Source organism: Scyliorhinus canicula, chromosome 17 (genome assembly GCF_902713615.1).
Source record: "Scyliorhinus canicula chromosome 17, sScyCan1.1, whole genome shotgun sequence".
NCBI classification, from domain to species: Eukaryota; Metazoa; Chordata; class Chondrichthyes; order Carcharhiniformes; family Scyliorhinidae; genus Scyliorhinus; species Scyliorhinus canicula.
The window spans coordinates 64,789,055-64,814,115 of NC_052162.1; the positions used below are offsets into that span (position 1 = coordinate 64,789,055).

Below are 25,061 nucleotides of genomic sequence, written 5' to 3' on the forward strand. Positions count from 1 at the left end.
CAATGGTATTCCCACTGTAACCACCCGACGCCATCGGGAACCCCGTGGGTGTGCTGCCGGCGGTAAAAGTGAATCGCAATGGCCAGAGAATTTCGGCCAATATATACCTCAGGAGTGTAGTTACATAATACTGCAGGACCATCTGCTCAGTCACTCAACTCATACAACCACAATATGCTGGATACTCAACAGGCCTAGCAACATTTGTGGAGAGAGAAATAAAGCTAACGTTTCAGGTCAAAGACCTTTCTTCAGAATGTTCTGAACAGTTCTGAGTATTTCCTGCATTTTCGGATTTTATTGCAGAGTTTCAGCATCTGCAGTATTTTACTTTTGCTGAAATAAGAGACGTTCTGACAGAACTTTTCATCTTGCATTCATCGGGCGTTGGTGCTGATGAGAAGAGGTGAAAAGCTTTGATTTTAAAAAATATATTATTATATTATTATAAATATATTATATTATTATAAATTTATTGAAGCTTTTACAAAATTTCTATAATAACAAACAAAACAATAATAACATAAACATCAACATGGTAAACTAGACATTTCCCACCCAACACCTTCTGTACATCCCTTAACCATATTGTACCTACCGCCCCCCTCCTCCTCCCTTCAGAATGCTGCTTCTGCTGACATTTTAATTTTCCCCGAGAAAGTCGACGAACGGCTACCACCTCCGGGAGAACCCCAGTATTGACCCCCTCAAGGCAAACTTTATTTTCTCCAACTTGAGAAACCGAGCCATGTCACTGACCCAAGTCTCCACTCGCGGGGGCTTCGAGTCCCTCCACATTAACAGGATCCGTCTCCGGGTTACCATGGAGGCAAAGGCCCGAACGTCGGCCTCTTTCACTCCCTGAACTCCTGGATCTTCTGCCACTCCAAAGATCGCTATCTCTGGACTCGGCACCACCCGCGTACCTAGCATCTTGAACATTGCCTTGGCAAACCCCTGCCAGAATCCACCAAGTTTTGGGCATGCCCAAAACATATGGACATGGTTTGCTGGGCTTCCCCCACACCTGGCGCATCTATCTTCTACACTGAAAATTTTGCTCATCTTCGCTGCCTTCATGTGTGCCCGGTGTACCACCTTAAACTGTATTAGACTGAGCCTGGCACATGATGAGGAGGAATTAACCCTGCTTAGGGCGTCCGCCACAGACCTGCCCCTAACTCCCCACCTAGCTCCTCCTCCCACTTGCCCTTCAGTTCCTCCACCTGCCTCCAACATATTCTGATAGATATCCGACACTTTCCCCTCCCTCACCCAGGTACTGGACACTACTCTGTCCTGTGTCCCCCATGGCGGGATCAGCGGGAAATCCAACACCTGTTTCCTCAGAAAGTCCCGGACTTGTAAATATCTGAAACCATTCCCCGGCGGCAGCTTGAACTTGCCCTCCAGCGCCTTCAGACTGGGAAAGATCTCCCATCTGTATAATTCCTGCTCTCTGCCAACTTCGGAACCTGCCATCTATCCTGCCTGGTGTGAACCTGTGGTTACTGAAAATCGGGGTCCAGACTGACGCACCCTCCACCTTCTTATACCTCCTCCATTGCCCCCAGATCCTCAATGCCGCCACCACCACCGGGCTAGTGGAGCAACGGGCCGGCGAGTATGGCAGAGGTGCCATTGCCAGTGCTCCCAAACTGGTGCCTTTGCATGACGCCACCTCCATCCGCTCCCATGCCGACCCCTCCCTCATTACCCACTTCCTAACCATCGCTATATTCGCTGCCCAGTAGTAGTTGTAGAAGTTCGGCAGTGCCAGCCCACCCTGCAGAAAGGGACCGTTCAGCCCATCTAGTCTACACCAATCGTCCGAAAGAGCACTCTACCGGGGCCCACTCCCCCACCCTGTCCCCGTAACCCCACCTCACCTGCACATCTCTGGACACTAAGGGGAAATTTAGAATGTTCAATTCATCTAATCTGCACATTTTTGGATTGTGGAAGGAAACCGGAGCACCCAGAGGAAACCCGTGCAGACAGTGGAAGAAACTGCAAACTCCACACAGACAGTCACACAAGGCCTGATTTGAACCCAAGCCCCTGGTACTGTGAAGCAGCAGTGCAAAGAATGAGGAAAAATGAGGTAGTGTAAGAAATATTGCAAAAAGTCATGACTTCAATGCAATGTATATGCAGGATGAAGAAATGAGTGCAAGACAACATATTGAGAGTCCAGGAGAAGGCTGAGAATAAACTTCAAAAGAGTAATTTATTTGTGTCACTGGAGGGAAGCTAGATATGGGTGGAGGACTCCTGTAATCCTCACTTAGACAACGAATTTAATCTTGTGCCAGGTGTAGCCATCTCAGATGGCCACCTGCAAAGGACCATGGGAATTATGGCTAAGCCAGGACTCAGACACACTCAGAGCTTGTGTGTGTATTTGCAACCCAGATAGCTAGACGCGATCGAAACCCTTGTTCGTTTGCATTCTAATGGCCCATTTCCCCAGAACAAAAGGACTGTACTCAGGTAACCGATACAGATGCAGACTAACCGGCGTCACTCCCTTTGCTAAGAAAGCCCAAACAGCCAAAGGCAATGACCGCTCAGGACACGCCCAGCCATTAAGGCACCCGCCCCTTTATTGGCCAAAATCGAAGGCAGTATCGAAGCCTGTCAAATTATTGGGTCCAAAGCTAAGGACCGCACCAAAGAGTGCGAAACCCCAGAGGGATAAAAAGAGACACAGCCATGTGTTCGGTCTCTCTTGGCCCTGGACTACACCTATGACCAGAAGACAAGTTCAAGACCAACGATCGCTACCAGACGGATGAGCCCAGCAGAAACGAAGCCACTTCTTCTACCCAGCCACGCAAGATCCGAACAAAGGACTTGTTCATCTGCAAAGAGCCGGTTTCCCTGAAGTTAAGTCTAGGATATTGTAGTTGTTAGGTGTAGTTTAACTTGCAGTGTTTTATGTTGCATGTCGAAGTAATCCTTGTGTATAAATAAACCATCTTTGAAAGTGAACTGACTAACTGGTTGTTTGGTCTTTGATCGATATCCGGTAAAGCCTTGTGGTGGTATCATTTGATACCTCGAGAAAGATCTCCCATCCGTCTAATTCCTGCTCTCTGCCAACTTCGGAACCTGCCATCTATCCTGCCTGGTGTGAACCTGTGGTTACTGAAAATCGGGGTCCAGACTGACGCACCCTCCACCTTCTTATACCCCCTCCGTTGCCCCCAGATCCTCAATGCCGCCACCACCACCGGGCTAGTGGAGCAACGGGCCAGCGAGTACGGCAGAAGTGCCATTACCAGTGCTCCCAAACTGGTGCCTTTGCATGACGCCGCCTCCATCCGCTCCCATGCCGACCCCTCCCTTATCACCCACTTCCTAACCATCGCTATATTCGCTGCCCAGTAGTAGTTGCAGAAGTTCGGCAGCGCCAGCCCACCCTCCCACCTTGCGCTCCAACAACATTTTCTTCACCCGTGGGGTTTTATTCACCCATACAAAGCCCAAAATAATCTTGTTTACCCGCTTGAAAAAGGCCTTAGGGATGAAGATGGGGAGGCACTGGAAGACAAACAAAAATCTGGGGAGCACTGTCATTTTCACGGTCTGCACCCTCCCCGCCAGCGATAGCCGGAGCATATCCCATCTTTTAAAGTCCCCCTCCATTTGCTCCACCAGCCGGGTTAGGTTGAGCCTGTGTAATGCCTCCCATTTCCGAGCCAACCTGTATTCCCAGGTAGCAAAAGCTCCCCTCTACCATCCTGAGTGGCAGCTCCTTCAGTCTCCTCTCCTGCCCCCTTGCCTGGATCACGAACAATTCACTTTTCCCCGTGTTCAATTTGTACCCCGAGAACCTGCCAAATTTCCCCAAGATCTGCATAACCTCCCCCATCCCCTCCACCGGGTCCGAGATGTATAAGAGCAGATTGTCCGCATACAGGAAAAGTGAAAAGCTTTGATAGCATGCCACATTTCTTCAGCAATACTCAAGGCTTTTCCCATCGATTCTCTTATTTCCTCTTTCTTTTACTTTGTTGTTATCGTTTTGTTCCATGAATCTTTAATGGAGCCTTTAAGTCGAGCAGGGGAAGTGAGCAAAAAATAGTATACTGTGCTATGAGGATTTGGATTTTGAACAAAGAACTCAGACTTTATGGCCCCCAAGAGATTGGAGGGATTCAGTTTGATTTGTTGGCTGGTGGCCAATGGATTGGCCAGGGACCGTATTCTGCTCGGCAACAGACAGCAATTGGGACCTGCCACGTGAGGTTTTTTTTCCCAGAGGACCCAGCAGAAAGCTCCTGGACACTGAGTGGAGAAGCTGTGTGTTGTTCTCTTTCTCCAAAAAATTTCCTGCCTACTGTTTCTCAATCTACAAAGATGTCTTGAAACCCTGATGTGTCTTCAGTGAAAGCCATTACAGATTGATAATGATAATACAGATTAACAAAGACATCCATCTGAAACAGAGACTTTTATCCTTTTACTTTTAGTACTATTTTTAAACCCCTCTTTCCGCTCTGTGTTTGTCTATCTTGTGCGTTTGTAGAGGGTGAGTTAAAGAGGGGATTAAAAATGAGATAATAGTTAACCAGTTGTATTTGCTGCCCATTTAATTATAGTTACTGTTACTAATAAAACTTAATTGTGTTTAAATTTACAAATCTGGCGACTGTAGTTATTGGGCAGTCAAATACTTCAGGTATTTTTTTTTAAATTAAGAGTTAATTTCAACTGTGTTACAACTAGGGGCTTTTCACAGTAACTTCATTTGAAGCCTACTCGTGACAATAAGCGATTTTCATTTTCATTTCATTTCAACTCCGGGTCAAATGGGGCTGGAATTGCCCGTGCATTAGCCAAGGTTGTTGCCACAATTCTGAAACAACTGTATTTTGCTTTTGTTGCTTGCTCATTCATGTTCAGATCACCACTGGAACAGATAACAGCTTGATTAGCCCAAGCCTATATGTGTTTGATAATAGCATTGAGCCATTAAAAATTCACTCCTGGTACTTTGGAGATGGGATTTCACATGCTGACAGATGTGTAATGCATTGCCTGGTGCTGGACTATTAGGCAGGACCGTAGGAGTTCCCTAATTTTGAGCCAAGTGTATAGAGAGACCGACATGTTGTGTTTTTTAATGAACAGGTAGAAAAAGCTGAATAAAATAAACAGAAGTCATGACCACGCTCCCAAAACATTTGTCATGAGCAAGGCCTGTAGCTCAGGGAACCTTTTCCAAACTATGGGAAAGGTGCGACACGGGGAGATTTGAGGTTCTGCAGTTTGAGGTCCTGAACAATCGTAGAAGCATCCCTACAGTGCAGAAGGGGACCGTTCAGCCCATCTAGTCTACACCAATCCTCCGAAAGAGCACTCTACCGGGGCCCACTCCCCCACCCTGTCCCCATAGCCCCACCTCACCTGCACATCTCTGGACACTAAGGGGAAATTTAGCATGTTCAATTCATCTAATCTGCACATTTTTGGATTGTGGAAGGAAACCGGAGCACCCAGAGGAAACCCGTGCAGACAGGGGAAGAAACTGCAAACTCCACACAGACAGTCGCACAAGGCCTGATTTGAACCCGAGCCCCTGGTGCTGTGAGGCAGCAGTGCAAAGAATGAGGAAAAATGAGGTAGTGTAAGAAATATTGCAAAAAGTCATGACTTCAACGCAATGTATATGCAGGATGAAGAAATGAGTGCAAGACGACATATTGAGTGTTCAGGAGAAGGCTGAGAATAAACTTTAAAAAAGTAATTTATGTGTGTGATTGGAGGGAAGCTAGATATGGGTGGAAGACTCCTGTAATCCTCAGTTAGACAACAAATTTAATCTTGTGCCAGGTGTAGCCATCTCAGATGGCCACCTGCAAAGGACCATGGGAATTATGGCTAAGCCAGGACTCAGACACACTCAGAGCTTGTGTGTGTATTTGCAACCCAGATAGCTAGACGCGATCGAAACCCTCGTTCGTTTGCATTCTAATGGCCCATTTCCCCAGAACAAAAGGACTGTACTCAGGTAACCGATACAGATGCAGACTAACCGGCGCCACTCCCTTTGCTGAGAAAGCCCAAAGAGCCAAGGTCAATGACCGCTCAGGACACGCCCAGCCATCAAGGCACCCGCCCCTTTATTGGTCAAAATCGAAGGCAGTGATCGAAGCCTGTCAAATTATTGGGTCCAAAGCTAAGGACCGCACCAAAGAGTGCGAAACCCCAGAGGGATAGAGACACAGCCATGTGTTCGGTCTCTCTTGGCCCTGGACTACACCTATGACCAGAAGTCATGTTCAAGACCAACGATCGCTACCAGACGGATGAGCCCAGCAGAAACGAAGCCACTTCTTCTACCCAGCCACGCAAGATCCGAACAAAGGCCTTGTTCATCAGCAAAGAGTCGGTTTCCCTGAAGTTAAGTATAGGTTATTGTAATTGTTAGGTGTAGTTTAACTTGCAGTGTTTTATGTTGCATGTCGAAGTAATCCTTGTGTATAAATAAACCATCTTTGAAAGTGAACTGACTAACTGGTTGTTTGGTCTTTGATCGATATCCGGTAAAGCCTTGTGGTGGTATCATTTGATACCTGGCGACTCTAAAGAGCATCATTATTAATTGGCAACATTATTGGTGACGCTCATGGGATAGTATTCCACTCATTAAAAAGAGCAACATTATTGACGACTCTGGTGCCAATTGGCAACATTATTGGCGGCATCTGACGGGACTCGACCTAGAAGTGATTTTGTCACTCCAAGAGAACCCACAAAACTTTGCATTAGAAATCCAATTGAGGAAAAGTGAATGAAACCACGTGTGTAAGGCCCGTATCAATCAAATCACCAAGATTCGGAAGTGTGTATTAACCTGCATGTGTACTAACAGGGATAAACTCGTTAGATTTTGCGTAAAACTATCGGGAGTACTGTGAACCAGAAAATAGCCCAGGCCATACCCGCTGTTCGAATCACCGTCTTATTCCCCCTGTCTAAAATTGACGGTAGGAAAAGAGAAGTTAGAAGCAGAGCAAAAGAGAACTTAGAGGTAGGAAAACAGAGAACATAATGGGAGGAAAACAGATATAATAATAGCAATGGCCACAAAAGCGATGGAACGCCTAATGAACCCGCTGGAAGCCGAGGTCGCAGCGACCAACAGAGCAGAGCAGTGCCCATATGGGAAGAAGAATTGAGGAAGTATTTGAAGGGGAAAGGATGGCCCCTTTGGTCCGTTTTGTTCAAATGATGAGTCAGGTCCAGGAAGCATAGGACAAACCTGGTGGGACAACCTAACCAAAGTACATAAGAAGAATGCAGCGAAAGTTCGTAAGCCGATGGCAATGGTGTCCTGTTTGGCACAGTTGCGAGGCACAGAGGAGGTCGTGAGGACGCTCCGTAGACAGTTAGTTGAGAAAGAGGAGAAGAATGAGGGAAACTATAGTGAATGTGAAAAGATTAATGAGAAACTCTGGGAATAGTTGGCAGCTAAAGATAAAGAGATGGCTGATGTCAAACGGGCACACCAATCTTAGAGCATAGAACATAGAACGATACAGTGCAGTACAGGCCCTTCGGCCCTCAATGTTGCACCGACATGGAAAAAACTAAAGGCCATCTAACCTACACTATGCCCTTATCATCCATATGCTTATCCAATAAACTTTTAAATGCCCTCAATGTTGGCAAGTTCACTACTGTTGCAGGTAGGGCATTCCACGGCCTCACCACTCTTTGCGTAAAAAACCCACCTCTGACCTCTGTCCTATATCTATTACCCCTCAATTTAAGGCTATGTCCCCTCGTGCTAGCCACCTCCATCCGCGGGAGAAGGCTCTCGCTGTCCACCCTATCTAACCCTCTGATCATTTTGTATGCCTCTATTAGGTCACCTCTTAACCTTCTTCTCTCTAACGAAAACAACCTCAAGTCCATCAGCCTTTCCTCATAAGATTTTCCCTCCATACCAGGCAACATCCTGGTAAATCTCTGCACCCGTTCCAAAGCTTCCACGTCCTTCCTATAATGAGGCGACCAGAAGTGTACGCAATAATACTCCAAATGCGGCCGTACTAGAGATTTGTACAACTGCAACATGACCTCATGGCTCCGGAACTCAATCCCTCTACCAATAAAGGCCATCACACCATAGGCCTTCTTCACAACCCTATCAACCTGGGTGGCAACTTTCAGGGATCTATGTACATGGACACCGAGATCCCTCTGCTCATCCACACTACCAAGAATTTTACCATTAGCCAAATATTCCTTATTCCTGTTATCCTTTCCAAAGTGAATCACCTCACACTTCTCCACATTAAACTCCATTTGCCACCTCTCAGCCCAGCTCTGCAGCTTTTCTATGTCCCTCTGTAACCTGCAACATCCTTCCACACTGTCTACAACTCCACCGACTTTAGTGTCGTCTGCAAATTTACTTACCCATCCTTCTGCGCCCTCCTCTAGGTCATTTATAAAAATGACAAACAGCAACAGCCCTAGAACAGATCCTTGTGGTACGCCACTCGTAACTGAACTCCATTCTGAACATTTCCCATCAACCACCACTCTCTGTCTTCTTTCAACTAGCCAATTTCTGATCCACATCTCTAAATCACCCTCAATCCCCAGCCTCCGTATTTTCTGCAATAGCCGACCGTGGGGAAGCTTATCAAACGCTTTACTGAAATCCATATACACCACATCAACTGCTTTACCCTCATCCACCTGTTCAGTCACCTTCTCAAAGAACTCGATAAGGTTTCTGAGGCATGACCTACCCTTCACAAAACCATGCTGACTATCCCTAATCATATTATTCCTATCTAGATGATTATAAATCGTATCTTTTATAATCCTCTCCAAGACTTTACCCACCACAGATGTTAGGCTCACCGGCCTATAGTTACCGGGGTTATCTCTACTCCCCTTCTTGAACAAAGGGACCACATTTGCTATCCTCCAGTCCTCTGGCACTATTCCTGTAGCCAATGATGACCTAAAAATCAAAGCCAAAGGCTCAGCAATCTCTTCCCTGGCTTCCCAGAGAATCTTGTTTAGTTCATCTTAACAGCTTTCAGACCCAGTATGATAAAGCCTACCAAGATACACAGCGTGCAATTTTGGTACGAGAAGAGACAGAGTAGCAGGTAGTACAGTTAACAAGACAATGCACAGATTTAAAGGCAGCTTTACGAGCGCTCCATAGCTCCACTACAGAACAAAGACAGAGCACAGTAGATCACGCAAAATGTAGACGACAAATAGAGAAGTTACAATCACTGCTGTCAGTGCAAAACGGATTCAGAGATACCTTTGGACAAGATTTTGATGTGAAGAATGGCCCCAATTGGCAAGAACTAAATAAAACCGCCCATAGATATGTGGAGGATACCGAAAATCACAATAGAGCCCCCCCAGGCCACGAAAAGGAAAGCACACGCACCACCAACTGCACATACAGCACACACCCCCATGAATCCAGTCACCATACAGCGCAAGTCATCAGATCGGGATGAGCCGGATTTCGTTTACACCACCCCACTAACCATCACCCAATTGAGAGATGCCTGCGCCAAAATTTAACCATTCAAACCCACCGCAGACCCACATAATTTCTTTGAGAGAGTACGACAGCAAATGGTTATGTACGGTCTAGACGAACCGGAGGACGTTAAGCTTATAGTCATGAGCCTTGACCCGTCCGTTAGTTCAGCTTTACCAAAACCCCAGAATGTAGGAGGAGGAACCCTACAAGAGATGAAAACGGCCTTTTTAGATGCAATTGGGTACAGCAAGGGAGAAGTAGAAGATTTAAACCCCTGTAGGCAAAATAAGGGAGAGCATCCGACCGCATTTGCAGGTCGCCTTTGGATCCATTTTAAGGCAGTATTTGGGGATTTGAACCGCGCACACGGAGATAACGACGACACAACTAAATGGGCCCGCACACTTTAATCTCCCACGCCACAGAAGCAGGTGTAAATTACGGCCCCGTAGACGCCACACATAATGAAGTTTGGGTTTTACAGCGACTCTCCAGAGCTTGGGAACAATCCCTACATAGGAAGGCAGATCAGGAAAAGGCAGAATATGCACCCAGTCAGGACTAATCAGGACCCAGCATGGGTAAACGAGGGCAGACATAAAGGACAGCACCCCAGAGCACAGGCACCACGAGGTTGCTATAATTGTGGACACATGGGACATTACGCCCGCGAATGCAGACAAAACGCCCCAAACCAGCAACGGCACCAGCAATCGAACGCCCCACCTAGGAACAATGTCAGGCCCATACATAGCATTAGTGCCCGAACAGATAATGCAGCAACCAACACCACAGATTGACGGTTCGGACTCCCCAAGCTGGGTCTGCGACACACTCTGGGACAAATCAGGCAGACCAGTAGTTACAGGCACAGTCCGGGGGCATCCAGTAGAGTTCCTTTGGGACACAGGAAGGTCCCGCACCACTTTAAACTCCTCCACAATGTTTCAGCGTGACAAATGGCCCACCACAGATACTATCACCCTTAGTGGATTTACAGGACATGTACAGCAGGGGTACATCACAGCCCCCGTGGATAGTCAGATAGGAACCATATACACCATGCACCCAGTTGTTTTAGTCGACTTGCCCCAAACAGCCGAGCACATTCTAGGAATCAACTTTATCAGCTCCCACAACCTTTCCTTTGACCCCGTGAATAGGTGTGTATGGAAAATGGCCAAAACAGCGAGAGCCCCCACCACGCTCAACAGTAGGGGACTACGAACATAAGATTTGCTCAGTAGGAGACTATTGGTTTAATCCGCAAACAATTAGTACAGACCAGACAATTAGAGAGACCCTCAGAAAACATAAAGCACGGTACAGGACGGTATAGTTTTGAAAAATGGAATTTATGTAGTCCCCATCCAGGACAGAAACCAGATAATTTACCAGTTTCATGACGGACACGGACATCAGGGGATAGACAATACCATTGCCCATTTCAGACATGTCCATGTCCAGTCCTTTTTCAAAGCACTGGACAAACTTATCATGGCGTTCGTATGGGGGGGGGGTAAAAATGCTAGGATCCCAAAGAAGGTCCTACAAAAAACAAAATCCAGGGGGGGGCTAGCCCTCCCGAATCTACAATTCTACCACTGGGCGGCAACAGCCGAGCGAGTAAGGGGATGGATCCAGGAGCCAGAAGCTGAGTGGGTGCGTGCGGAGGAGGCCTCCTGCATGGGGACCACCCTCCGGGCCCTCGCCACGGCAGCACTCCCATCCCCACCCAAAAAACACTCCAGCAGCCCAGTGGTGACAGCCACCCTCCAATCCTGGAACCAACTGCGGCAGCAATTTGGCCTGACCAAAATGTCGGACAAGGCTCCCATCTGCAACAACCATAGGTTCACACCAGCACTGACTGACGCCACCTTCAAAAGGTGGAGGCAGGACGGGGGGACACTGACAGTCAGGGACCTATACACGGACGACAGGATCGCAACACTGGACGAACTGACAGAGAAATTTCAGCTAGCTGGGGGGAACGAGCTACGGTACCTGCAGCTCAAAAACTTCCTACGAAAGGAGACAAGGACGTACCCACAACCGCCACGACAGACACTACTGGAAGACTTACTGGACGCAAGTATCCTAGAGAAAGGGAACTGTAGCGACATGTATGACCGACTGGTAGAAAGGGACGACACCGTACTGGACGCAACAAGAAGGAAATGGGAGGACAACCTGGGGATGGAGATAGGGTGGGGACTCTGGAGTGAAGCACTGCATAGGGTCAACTCCACCTCCACGTGCGCAAGGCTCAGCCTGACGCAACTAAAAGTGGTACATAGAGCCCACTTAACGAGAAACCGTATGAGTAGGTTCTTCCCGGAGGTGGAGGACAGATGTGAACGGTGCCAAAGAGGCCCGGCCAACCACGCCCACATGTTCTGGTCTTGCCCCAGACTTGTGGATTACTGGACAGCCTTCTTCGAGGCTATATCCAAAGTGGTGGGGGTGAGGGTGGAGCCATGCCCGATAGTGGCGGTCTTCAGGGTTTCAGACCAGCCAGATCTATTCCTGGGGAGGAGGGCGGACGGCCTTGCCTTTGCCTCCCTGATCGCCCGCCGTAGAATCCTGTTTGGCTGGGGGTCAGCAGCACCGCCCAAAGCTGCAGACTGGCTGTCCGACCTCTCGGAATCTCTCCAAATGGAGAAAATCAAATTCGCCATCCGAGGGTCAGACGACGGCTTCCATAGAACGTGGGAGCCATTCATGCAACTGTTCCGGGACCTGTTTGTGGCCAACGAACAAGAGGAAGAATAGTCGGGTGGCCAAGAATCAGGGGAAAATGGACGGGAATCGGGGGAAGGTAGCCGGAGGGGGGGGGGGGGGGGGGGGGGTGTTACGGGTTTGTTATGGGGGTTTGACGGCTAGCTAAGGCCCAAAACCAAACTATAAATAAATGCCTATAAACATGTGCCTCGGCCATATTGGGGAATGTAAAATATGTATGCCGGCTAAAGGGGGCGGCCACAATTGTTGTTATAAAGATGCTTACCTGTAAATATACATGTTAAATTTTTGTGTTTTCTTTTTTTCTCTCTAATAATTTGTAACTTGTCATATATAAAACATGAAAACTCAATAAAAAACATTTATAAAAAAAAAAGATTTGCAAAATAGTGATTCCGCCCACAATGGGCAGGATTCAGACTGCAATGTTTTGCGAGATTGCGTTAGATCTTACGAGGCATGACAAACTGGGTAGATCCCAGAAAAGGGATCTCCCAGCAGCTACCGGCCTCGCAGCACCACGTTTCGGGCACAATGCGGCCGCTAGATTGCGTTCTATATATTTTTAGAAAAACTGCTTTAAGTGTTACAATTTTTACTTAAAGAAAACCTTGGACTTAGTTGAAAGATGTTTCGAAATGGCTCCAAGTTACGAGACAGAATGTGGGCTTCAGATTGGGTCTCGTCTTCTGAGAGGTCAAAATACAATCCTTCATTTATTTATGGCTCACTCTTGTCTTGTCCAGGAGATGACAATGTTTTGTTAATGCTTCATTGTAAGAATGAAGGCCAGGGCAAAAGTTAAGAACCACAGATGGGAGACGTGCCTTTTGAAATGTCAATGCCTTATATTTGGGAGATGACTTGGGATTTTCTGTATAGGTCACATGATAACAGAGGCCAGCTTAGCTCCTGCAAAAACCATTGCAAAGGTAAGAAAGTGGAGAGAAAAAGAAAATATATTCTGAGAAGCAGACAGCTCCAACACAGGGACAGACAGACCAACAAGAACAGCCATCAAACAGCGGTGACCAACCAGGCTAAATCAGGTCACGTGACCTTGAAAGAGAACTAAAGAAACTCTTCTCTCCCCACTACCTGGTTCCATTTCCAAGCTACCTGTGAAAGCAACATCTGACAATTCGACAATGGAAGCCATCACAACTATAGAAACAACTCTACAACCTCAAGGTTTCCACTTAAGGCAACACAACGCCTCAACTTCAAAAAATATCAGGCCTGCATTGAATATGGACTGATCTTGGATATACCGGCCTTGACCTGTCCACCTTGGTGGGCGTCACAATCTAAATCTTGCCCTTGCTGGATGATATCCAGATATGCATATTGCTATTGTTCATTTAAATATGTCCGTTCCAGTTTCTCCCCTCGCCTGGGGCCTAACTTGCACGCCTGAGATCCCCCCAGGGTGCCATTTAGCACTGATTTCCAGAAACGTGGACCAGGTGTAATGGCGCCTAGGGGGGTTTCCCAGGCCATTAGAGATGCTGCATGGTTGAGCTCTGGGCAGGGTGGCACCCTGTCATGCCCTATGGGACCAGGGCACTTTGGTATCACCAGCCTAGCATGGCCAGGGTGCCCAGGTGGCACTTCCAAGCTAGCAGGGGCACTGCCAGGGTGCCAGTCTGGCAGTGTCAAGGTGCCTGAGTGCCAGGTTTCCCATGGCAGGGGCAGGGCCCGGGGGGCCTTGCCCATAAGAGGTGGGGTGAGGGGGGGGGGGTTTGAGGACCCAGAAGAGGTAAGTTGGGTGCAGTGAGGGGTTCCAAAGTCTGCAGTGGGATTCCTGAGGGGGTTGAACGATCAGGGCTGCCTTTAAAAATGGTGCCCTGATCGCTTAGCTCGCCAGTGCAGGAAATGATGTAAATGTGGCCTTGGCGCGGCATTCCTCACTGATGCCCAAAAAATCTGGCAAAGTGCAGTTGAGTAGCGGGGCCTTTCTAGGCGCAGCAGGCCCTGAGAAACGCTGCTCAACGTGCCCGAAACAGGACTCTGTTTTCATCCAATTGAGTCGCGCCCCTAATTTACATTTACAGGTATCGTTTTATCCTCATTCCTAACTAAGCATAATGTTTGTATGTGTTCGTAACTTATCTTTTCTTTGGTAAATTCCTGGGCACCATAGTGAAATAAACCAACATTTTGTTGTTGTTTTTTTTAAGTACAAAGGCTTTGCTGCTGGATTGTTTTAAATTGAATTTCTGACTCCACAGGTCAGACAATACACACACAGACAAATACATTGGGCGAGATTCTCCGTCGTGTTTCTCGGCGGCCTGCCATTTGGCCGGTGGCGCGAGCATCTGGTCCCACTTCTGTCAATGGGATTTCCCACTGAATCCACCCCACACCACCGGGAAACCCACGAATCCACCCCACACCGCCGGGAAACCCACGATGGGAGTGCGCCGTTGGCAGGACTGGAAGATCCCGCGGGCGGGAACAGCCAGAAGATCCCGCCCATTGTTCACAGCTGACTTTGGGGAGACATCTTTCCAAGCATCCGTGTCAGTCCTATCAATGTGCATTGAGAAACTTTGCAGAGGGATTGCCTTCTTCAAACAGCGGAAAGTTAGAAATCGCTAAACGTTCAGATGTTGAGAAACTGAACACCTGTTAATTGAACACACTTGTTCAGTACTGCACCTGACTGAGCTGCTCTACAAGAACCGTAATGTTAACAAGACCTTTAATTGCCTGGATTTCATGGCCTCCTGCTGGGCGTGCTTTCACCAGAAGAGGACGTGGGTAGGTTACCTCTTTCCTGCCTACCCCTGACTGGCCCTGCCGTAATACAGGGGCTGGGAAAGGTGCTCACCATCCCACTTGCCTTTAAGCCTATTGATGTCCCTAGGTAGCAATTATTAAATTAATACTAATATTTCAAATGGTTAGCGTAATATTGCTGCAGGAGAGTCTTAAAGTCAGTCAGAGGGGCAAGCAGTACACTCTCATCCCCCAACATAAAATCCAATCCTATATGTTAAATACTGAGAAGTTCCCATCATACTGTCCAGTTGTCATAGACAGGACAGTGCTGATTATCTTACATCATGATGTTTCCTAACCGGTCCGCCTTGGTATTTTCTCACCTGTAGCAATAGCTCCCGGAGCCTCTTGAGTTGTGATTCTAGTTGTTTGTTGTGATCTTCCAGTATCTGCATCCTGGTCTCCAGCCGGGTCTTGTGCTGTCGGAGCAGCCGTGCCTCAGCAAGAAGTTCAGTGTCTCGGGGGCTGAGAGGGGAACTAGGGGATCCCTCTTTCACAGAAGAAGATATCGCTGCCTCTTCATGTTGCCATTTCAATCGTCTGTACTCTTCCTGCAAGATCCTTGGGAGAAAATATTGTTTTAAAATGTCAAACGTCAAACTTTGCATTTGATCTGTTTCTGTGAATCAGACTGTTCCATTGACCTATGCTAGATGGGGAATAGAACAAAGCATGGGAGTTTGTATATTCATAACGCACTAACCCAGCATGCTGCGGCAGTTGTCTAAACACAAGCATTGTTTCTTTCACCAAGGCAGCATCTTCTCAAACACTGATAATGCACTGGCAGACTTTCACGTATCTGGGACTGTCAGTTAATGAAATATTTTAGTTGCCAAGGTGAGCAGAGCCGAGGAACAAATTAGTTTTAATGTGTTTTCTAACAATGTCAGCATTAAGCAAGAGTCAGTTCAGAAAATGATGCAATATGCAGTTTTATGATGCTCTGCCGGTTCAACTACAGTATGGATTAAAGCTCTGCCTTCACTGTACCCAAAGTGATGTTTCAGCTTGTTATGACACAGCAGACGGTAGGTACCAGGCTGCCTAAATCCCAAAGGGAAACTTGAAACAAGCTGCCACAACAGTCCGAAATCTGTATATTGTGAGGAGGTATTTGAAGTCAAGATAAGTAACTCTCAGAAAACCTTTGATAATTTTATATATTAAAGTTAAATGTTTATTGAAAAAAGAAAATATCACTTCAAATGCAAGAATACAGTTAACAATACTTCCACAAACATTTCCTAAACAATTTTAGATTAAATAAACTCAGAGCTGAAACCTCCTTTTGATGGCAACAGTCCTTATAGATTTTTTATTCCATAAACTTCCAGGAACATTACCATACACTGCCCTGTTGCTCTGTGGGAAAACTCACAAGGCCTTTCCTCTCGGAGGGCGGTGACAAAACAGAAGTCTGGCTTCAGCACACACTGTCTTGGTCAAAATACTCACAGATACATCTTTGTTTCCTAGTATATAACAATTATATTGAAATAAATATTAAGAACTCTAATTTTCCTCACAATCCTATGTTCTGTGAATGAGACTGGTAATTTTGAGCAATGTGTTTGATTATGTTGTGTTATTTTGTGGCTTGGACCCATACCAACTCAGAAGTGGGTTAAGTCTGCTCAAAGCTCATTTCAGTTAGGACCTTTGTAACTCACAAGAAAGGGAAGATTTTAACTTAATCACTTTGGGCCAGACTGAGACACAGTTTCCAAAGAAGAAACAACTCGGTCCGATCCATTACCTTCCCTGTTCCTCTGAGGGATTTACTTTAACAGCATAGCTGGTACTTTAGTTTGGCAGCAAGGTGACTAACACTGGATTATGCTTTGTGTTGTTCCTTCTGGGATATCTACATACCTTTAGTCCACCCATCGTGATGAAAAATATGACAGGGATTGGTCGTACCTATTCTCATGCTCAAGGTGTCCAATAATGGCCTCCAATTCAGTCTTTTCTTCAGTGTCCAGCACACTCAAGAGCTGGTTTGGATTGTGAGATGGATTTTGAAGAGAGTCTTGATCTGTCTCTGGGCTGAAATATTGAACGATCAACTGCTCATCATCTCTGCATGTACATAAAGAGTATGCTGTAAATTCATCGATCACACAACATTGCTGTCTTTAACTCCATAGAGACCTAAATCTGGTTATGTTTATTTTTATTCAAGGTAATCTGAAAATGATTCTCTGATAAATTTGTTCAGGTTTAGTTTGGCGGCATCTAAACTCATTAGTCTGTGTGCAATTTTGTCCCGTAGCTGTATAACAGTATGCAGCTGAAAACAACTAACATGGATTGACGTGTCCTCAATGTTTGAAGGCAGCATAAAAACACTTGGAAAATTGTACTGGAATGCCACAGGCCAAGGCAGATTTCGCGTAATCTGATCCATTTCCAGAAACTTTAATTTAGCTACCGTTGGACCACCCTCTATTCGAACTGTGCATTATTACAAGAGTAACAGGAAAAATTACGCTATGTGAAAGGGTCACAAAGTAATGGTGCTGCAGATATTCTCTGTATATATTTGGGACCAATATTGAATATTGAGGAGTAGCTGTTATATCTGATGTGTTCTGATTGTAAAAACAGAAACAGACTTAAACATGTGTCGTTATTGCCCTACTCAGAACATAATGTTGTGCAGGCTTGAGAACTCAAATAAATTTCACAGATTTCGAAGGCTGTAGATTGCATATAATTGGTAATTTCCTTTCAGCAAACTAATTGGTCTGGATAATTTTGGGCTGTAACTATTCTAGGAGACAATTACTTTTGTAGCGGCCTAAAGCCTTGCAGACCAGTTGAGATTTGATTCATCCAGATAGCTTTCATGATTATATCTTCATAAATCAGTAATCTGTCAACCTGTTTTCCACTACTATTGCTGTAACTTAATTTACATTCATATTGCATCTAGAATTTAATCAAAAAGTAAAATGTAATACAGAACTTTAAGTAAACTTAATTAATTATTCTCAAGGAACTTTTCCTTCAACGTTTGCTTACTGCACCTCTCTCCCCTGAATATTAGGGAACATTCAAGTGGTCTTTCTTCACATGTGAGTGCAAGTGTCAGTGAAGAAGTATTCTGCCCCCATTTGACAGGCACATGTGTACATTATGAGCAGGACTCACTGAAGTGCAGAATGGTGACCAATTTGTTCTCTTCATCCAATATGGCTGAGGCTAAATTCTACCCCATCATTGCCCCAAGTGAGGCCAGTTAACTCCGATGAAATTAGGGTTCTTTCTGGTTTTGTGTGATTTATTTCAAACCAAACTGGATTCCTCTGCTGGAGTAGCTCAGCCCCCAGGTTTAACCTCCAGCTACATTGGTTAGGCCACATTTGGTATACTGTGTCCAATTCTGGTCACCACACTACCAGAAGGATGTGGAGGCTTTGGAGATAGTACAGAAAAGGTTTACCAGGAGCCTGCCTGGTATGGAGAACATTTGTTATAAGGAGAGATTGAATAAACTGGGATTATTCTCCCTCGAGAGACAGAGGCTGAGGGGTGAGCTGATAGAAGTTTATAAAATTATTAGGAGTATAGATAAGGTGAACAGGTGGAGGCTTTTTCCCAGGGCAGAATTGAAAATGACAAGGGGGCACAAGTTCAAGGTGAGGGGGGATTGATTCAGTGAAGATGTATGGGGGAAGTTTTTTTACACAGAGGGTGGTGGTGGCCTGGAATGCACTGCCAAGTGAGGTGGTTGCGGCAGATACATTAGCAACCTTTAAGACTTATCTGGATAGGCACATGAACAGACGGGGTATAGAAGGATACAGGCGGTTGGTCTAGATAGGACACGTGAGCGGCGCAGGCTTGGAGGGCCGAAGGGCCTGTTCCTGTGCTGTATTGTTCTTTGTTCTATCCCTATATCCTGCTCCTTTTGAAACACAACCTACATCTTTAATCACAATGATAGTCTTCACACTTATCTATCTTTGGTGATCTTTATCTCTGCAAATTAGTGTCAACATTCTTTGGGCCTTGTATATTTCACTCTTAAACTAGGAATAATATGCCACATGACCAATACTTATCCTTCTACCACTGCTAGTAAAGTGCTTTGGAATGGCCTGAAGGTGCTATCTAAATGCAAGTCTTTTTAAAAAACTGTTTCTGAATAATGCTGCTTTTCATTTTTTAAATGATGGTAAGGTGAAATATCTTCATCTGCTAAGGTATGTGTTTCCAATATTGCCATTTTGTTTTGCTAGGTTAACTCACATGTCTTTACCACTGCTGCTGAAGGTGGGTGAAGGTAATATTTTCACTCTTGTTTGTTAGTCTGCTTGTCTGTAAACAATATATCTCAAAACGAATAGACTGATTTCAACAAAACTTGGTGCACATGTAGGGCGTTGTCCAAGGAAGGACTGATTAGTTTTGGTGAAGATGCAGATTCGTTAACATTGCAAAATCAACTTTTTAAAGAATATCATTGGCTGTTTTATTGAGAACGTTGTGGATTTTGATTTAGAAATGTCAGCTGTTGTAGTGACATTCGTTACAACTGTCAAATGTGAGCAGAATATTCAGAGCAAATTGTTGGATTTGGATTGGCCAGAAGCCTCCTCAGTGGTTTATTTTTTCAGCTTTGCAGTTATAGAGCATGAATCATCCAGAGAAAATCCTCAAGAAAGAGCTGTGTATTTGTAATAACATTGAGTTAACATATCATGGCAGAGTTATATACCCACTGAGTGTCCTTGTCCCTTGTTGTATATGCTTGGTTTGCAACAAAAAATGGACGTGCTCAAATACTTACACACTTTCATCAGGTGAGAGACTGCCACTGAAGAAAGAACAGTTTTTACTTTCCATTTCAGCAAGCCTGAGAAAGGAGAAATAATGCATCATTTTACTCAATAAATGTCTATATATAAAATAACCCATATTGGGCGGGATTTTCCAGTCCTTCCAGCAGTGACCACTCACGGTGGGTTCCCCGACGGTGAGGCGGGCAAGCATAAAAAACACCATTGACGTCAGAAGTACCGGAAGTTCCTGTTAGTGGCCAATGATGAACCATCTCTCCCTCCAGAAAACACACCACTGGGGAACAGGTAAATCCCAACCATTGTCAGCTTAGTGTGAGGAAATAGTAATTTCCTTTACCTAGCTCAGATCGTAGCAATCACATTTTTGTCCCAATATGCTCTTGACTGAAAAATACCCACTCAGTTCTATTTAAGCTCCTGCGTAAAGATATATTGTACTCGGGCAGCCCGGTGGCGCAGTGGGTTAGCCCTGCAGCCTCACGGCGCCGAGGTCCCAGGTTCGATCCCGGCTCTGGGTCACTTTCCGTGTGGAGTTTGCACATTCTCCCCGTGTTTGCGTGGGTTTCGCCCCCACAACCCAAAGATGTGCAGGCTAGGTGGATTGGCCACACTAAATTGCCCCTTAATTGGAAAAAATTAATTGGGTACTCTAAATTTAAAAAAAAGATATATTGTACTCAGTGATGAAGTTATAAAATGGGAAATGCCCGTACTCTTAATGTTCTAGCTCAGTTTACCGTTTGTTGCAATGCCTTATGTTTTAAAACTAGGTAAAAGTGACATTTCATTCCTTGATGTGAAGATATGAGTTTCTTCCCTATGGCAATGTGAATACAGATCAGTGCTCATTAATCTTATCACTTAAATTTACATGGTCAGCCAGGAAAAGGCTGCTATGCAAAATAGCTGCTTTCAGGCTAGCTATAATGAGAAACTTTAAACCAAATACAGACCAACAGCATGAAGGATCATATAGATTAGTATACCCTTCCTTTTTGATACCATACTTCAATGCTCTGGTGCACTACGCTGCTGGAGGAACCTTTTTCCATTGGAGACGTTAGAATGCGTGGCTTTCTCCCTCTGTTGGTGTGTCTCATAAACATTACCACACTCACATTAAAAAGCCTGGATAGAGTTTCTGCTTTGAGTGCAATTGGAAATTGCACCAACAAAAAGGAAGGACGGAAGAAAGAGGGAAAATCGACCGTGGATATCTAAGGAAATAAGGGAGAGTATCAAATTGAAGGAAAAAGCATATAAAGTGGCAAAGATTGCTGGGAGATTAGAGGACTGGGAAATCTTTAGGGGGCAACAGAAAGCTACTAAAAAAGCTATAAAGAAGAGTAAGATAGAGTATGAGAGTAAACTTGCTCAGAATATAAAAACAGACAGTAAAAGTTTTTACAAATATATAAGACAAAAAAGAGTGGCTAAGGTAAATATTGGTCCTTTAGAGGATGAGAAGGGAGTTTTAATAATGGGAAATGAGGAAATGGCTGAGGAACTGAACAGGTTTTTTGGGTCGGTCTTCACAGTGGAAGACACAAATAACATGCCAGCGACTGATAGAAATGAGGCTATGACAGGTGAGGACCTTGAGAGGATTGTTATCACTAAGGAGGGAGTGATGGGCAAGCTAATGGGGCTAAAGGTAGACAAGTCTCCTGGCCCTGATGGAATGCATCCCAGAGTGCTAAAAGAGATGGCTAGGGAAATTGCAGATGCACTAGTGATAATTTACCGAAATTCACTAGACTCTGGGGTGGTCCCGGTGGATTGGAAATTAGCAAACGTGACGCCACTGTTTAAAAAAGGAGGTAGGCAGAAAGCAGGAAATTATAGGCCAGTGAGCTTAACTTCGGTAATAGGGAAGATGCTGGAATCTATCATCAAGGAAGAAATTGCGAGGCATCTGGATAGAAATTGTCCCATTGGGCAGACGCAGCATGGGTTCGTAAAAGGCAGGTCATGCCTAACTAATTTAGTGGAATTTTTTGAGGACATTACCAGTGCAGTAGATAACGGGGAGCCGATGGATGTGGTATATCTGGATTTCCAGAAAGCCTTTGACAAGGTGCCACACAAAAGGTTGCTGCATAAGATAAAGATGCATGGCATTAAGGGTAAAGTAGTAGCATGGATAGAGGATTGGTTAATTAATAGAAAGCAAAGAGTTGGGATAAATGGGTGTTTCTCTGGTTGGCAATCAGTAGCTAGTGGTGTCCCTCAGGGATCCGTGTTGGGCCCACAATTGTTCACAATTTACATAGATGATTTGGAGTTGGGGACCAAGGGCAATGTGTCCAAGTTTGCAGATGACACTAAGATGAGTGGTAAAGCGAAAAGTGCAGAGGATACTGGAAGTCTGCAGAGGGATTTGGATAGGTTAAGTGAATGGGCTCGGGTCTGGCAGATGGAATACAATGTTGACAAATGTGAGGTTATCCATTTTGGTAGGAATAACAGCAAACGGGATTATTATTTAAACAATAAAATATTAAAGCATGCCGCTGTTCAGAGAGACTTGGGTGTGCTAGTGCATGAGTCACAGAAGGTTGGTTTACAAGTGCAACAGGTGATTAAGAAGGCAAATGGAATTTTGTCCTTCATTGCTAGAGGGATGGAGTTTAAGACTAGGGAGGTTATGTTGCAATTGTATAAGGTGTTAGTGCGGCCACACCTGGAGTATTGTGTTCAGTTTTGGTCTCCTTACTTGAGAAAGGACGTACTGGCGCTGGAGGGTGTGCAGAGGAGATTCACTAGGTTAATCCCAGAGCTGAAGGGGTTGGATTATGAGGAGAGGTTGAGTAGACTGGGACTGTACTCGTTGGAATTTAGAAGGATGAGGGGGGATCTTGTAGAAACATTTAAAATTATGAAGGGAATAGATAGGATAGGTGCGGGCAGGTTGTTTCCACTGGCGGGTGACAGCAGAACTAGGGGACATAGCCTCAAAATAAGGGGAAGTAGATTTAGGACTGAGTTTAGGAGGAACTTCTTCACCCAAAGGGTTGTGAATCTATGGAATTCCTTGCCCAGTGAAGCAGTTGAGGCTCCTTCATTACATGTTTTTAAGGTAAAGATAGATAGTTTTTTGAAGAATAAAGGGATTAAGGGTTATGGTGTTCGGGCCGGAAAGTGGAGCTGAGTCCACAAAAGATCAGCCATAATCTAATTGAATGGTGGAGCAGGCTCGAGGGGCCAGATGGCCTACTCCTGCTCCTAGTTCTTATGTTCTTATGTTCTTAAATCCGAGCACAAATTGCATGCGCAATTATACTAGTTTTCTGAACTGGAGTTGCGGTTCAGGTTTCTGCTCTAAAGTCATTTACGCAATCACATTGCAAAATCCAAATTGGACTGTGTCTGAGAATATAATTGTTCATTTATTCCCCTTACATTAGAAAATATCTTTGCTATATTTAAGGGTAGTAACGCAGTGCAGTTTTATTAATACAGCTGATGGGGGCCTAATGGTGCCTTTACACCTATAAAAAGCAACTTTGTTTCAAGAGCTTCCTGGAAGATCGCATATTTTCCCCTTTCTCCACAGATGTAAAATTATAACTAAAGAGTTCTTCATCATGTGTGCCCAGCCTGTGTCACCCAGTGCATTGAGCTTTGTGACCCTCCCATGTCCAATATTGGAATACTCAAGCTATTAGTTAGTGCAAAGATGATGGTAGTTCCCAGATGTACCGCTTGTCAATATCAATAACAGCTGTAGAAAAGTAAAGTGGGGTAGTATTGGCTGTTAATGCTCTTTCCAGGACCAATCATTTATTATTACCTTACGGTAGGTTCTTTCCACTTTGCCTCAAGAAAGAGAATAGGAATTGGAATATTTGGATGTTGTGCAATTGTCGGTCTAAAGTCTAATTACTCTTGGTGATGTACAAGATAACATTTTACACTAAAAATTATGAATTAGCCAAACAGATGACAGTGATGCCAATTAATGTCAATGGAAGAGTTGGTGGGAACTCAACATTTGGTAAAATTGATTGCATCCCATGTTTCCAATGCAGAATTCTGTCACAGTTCCCATTGACTTGCCTGCTGGCATAGTGTTCAATCCTGGAGTGTGTATCAGCATGGGGCAACATTGGGGACGAGGCAGGTCTGAAACATAAAATAGACATTAAAGGTACATATCTATTTTGTATAAATACGCACTCACAAACTTGAGTCTGTCATTGCTATCTTTTTGGATTCAGTAGCATCAGCTTACACAGGATTCAGTGTTCTTATGTGCCAAAGGATACTCATACTGCTCAATATCTAATTACTTATATCATAATGCTTCTCAATTCTGTTGAAGGTGGACTGAATTTTTAAAAATGTTTCCAATTAAGTTGCAATTTTAGTGTGGCCAATTGACCTACCCTGCACATCTTTGGGTTGTGGGGTGCGACCCATGCAGGCAAGGGGAGAATGTGCAAACTCTGCACGGGGCCAGGATCGAATCCGGGTCCTTGGTGCCATGAAGCAAGGCGGACTGAATTAAGACTAAATGAGGTGAGGCTTTATATTTAGCTACTCTATTTCATAATGGGGTGAACACGCAAAGCAATAGTTATGGTCAGATTCACAAGTCTGAATTTTCCCACGGGTAGTGTGTTTGGAAAATGGCTGTGGAGGACCAGATCTGGAAGTCCTGACCCCAAAACAGTCCCCACAATTTTCATAGGCAGGAGTTGGTGTGGGTTGCACTTCATATACCATGGTTCACAGAGGCAACTACACATGATAAAGTGCAGCTGTCTTCAGGCTGATATGCGTTTGGCCAATGGGATGACCAAAACGTGACTTGTGCACTTTAGACCTAGTAGGAGAAAATCTAATTAGTGGAGTTACTCAGGGAGGTAGCATTCTGTTTTAACGAGGTTGCGTACCCTTTTGAATATGGTCCCAGACTACCTTTGGGGGTGATGTGGTGCCATTTGGGGGAGGCCAAAAGCTTATTGGGAATGTTAAAATTAGACATGAATGTGTGTAAAAAGTGGATAAAGTCATTGAACTGTCAAGATCATTGGAAATGCCAAACACAACTGTCAAAGTCATTTTAATCTCCCACTCTTTAAATATTTGAAGGAAAAAGCTGTTGCAGTGTTAAAAAATTGCTTAAATGTGAACGGTGCCAACCACGCCCACATGTTCTGGTCTTGCCCCAG

At 45.0% G+C, this 25,061-nt stretch overlaps 1 protein-coding gene across 1 annotated transcript in view; it reads right to left on the reverse strand.

The window, feature by feature from the left end:
* Positions 1-25,061, reverse strand: part of drp2 (dystrophin related protein 2) — a 489,581-nt gene that overhangs the window by 11,662 nt on the left and 452,858 nt on the right. Inside the window, exons 19-22 of the mRNA XM_038775302.1 lie at positions 23,944-24,009; positions 19,872-19,937; positions 16,997-17,155; positions 15,397-15,634 (exon numbers count right to left, since the gene is read on the reverse strand). Of these exons, the coding sequence (XP_038631230.1) occupies positions 15,397-15,634; positions 16,997-17,155; positions 19,872-19,937; positions 23,944-24,009 (529 nt within the window). The remainder of the gene's footprint in view (positions 1-15,396; positions 15,635-16,996; positions 17,156-19,871; positions 19,938-23,943; positions 24,010-25,061) is intronic.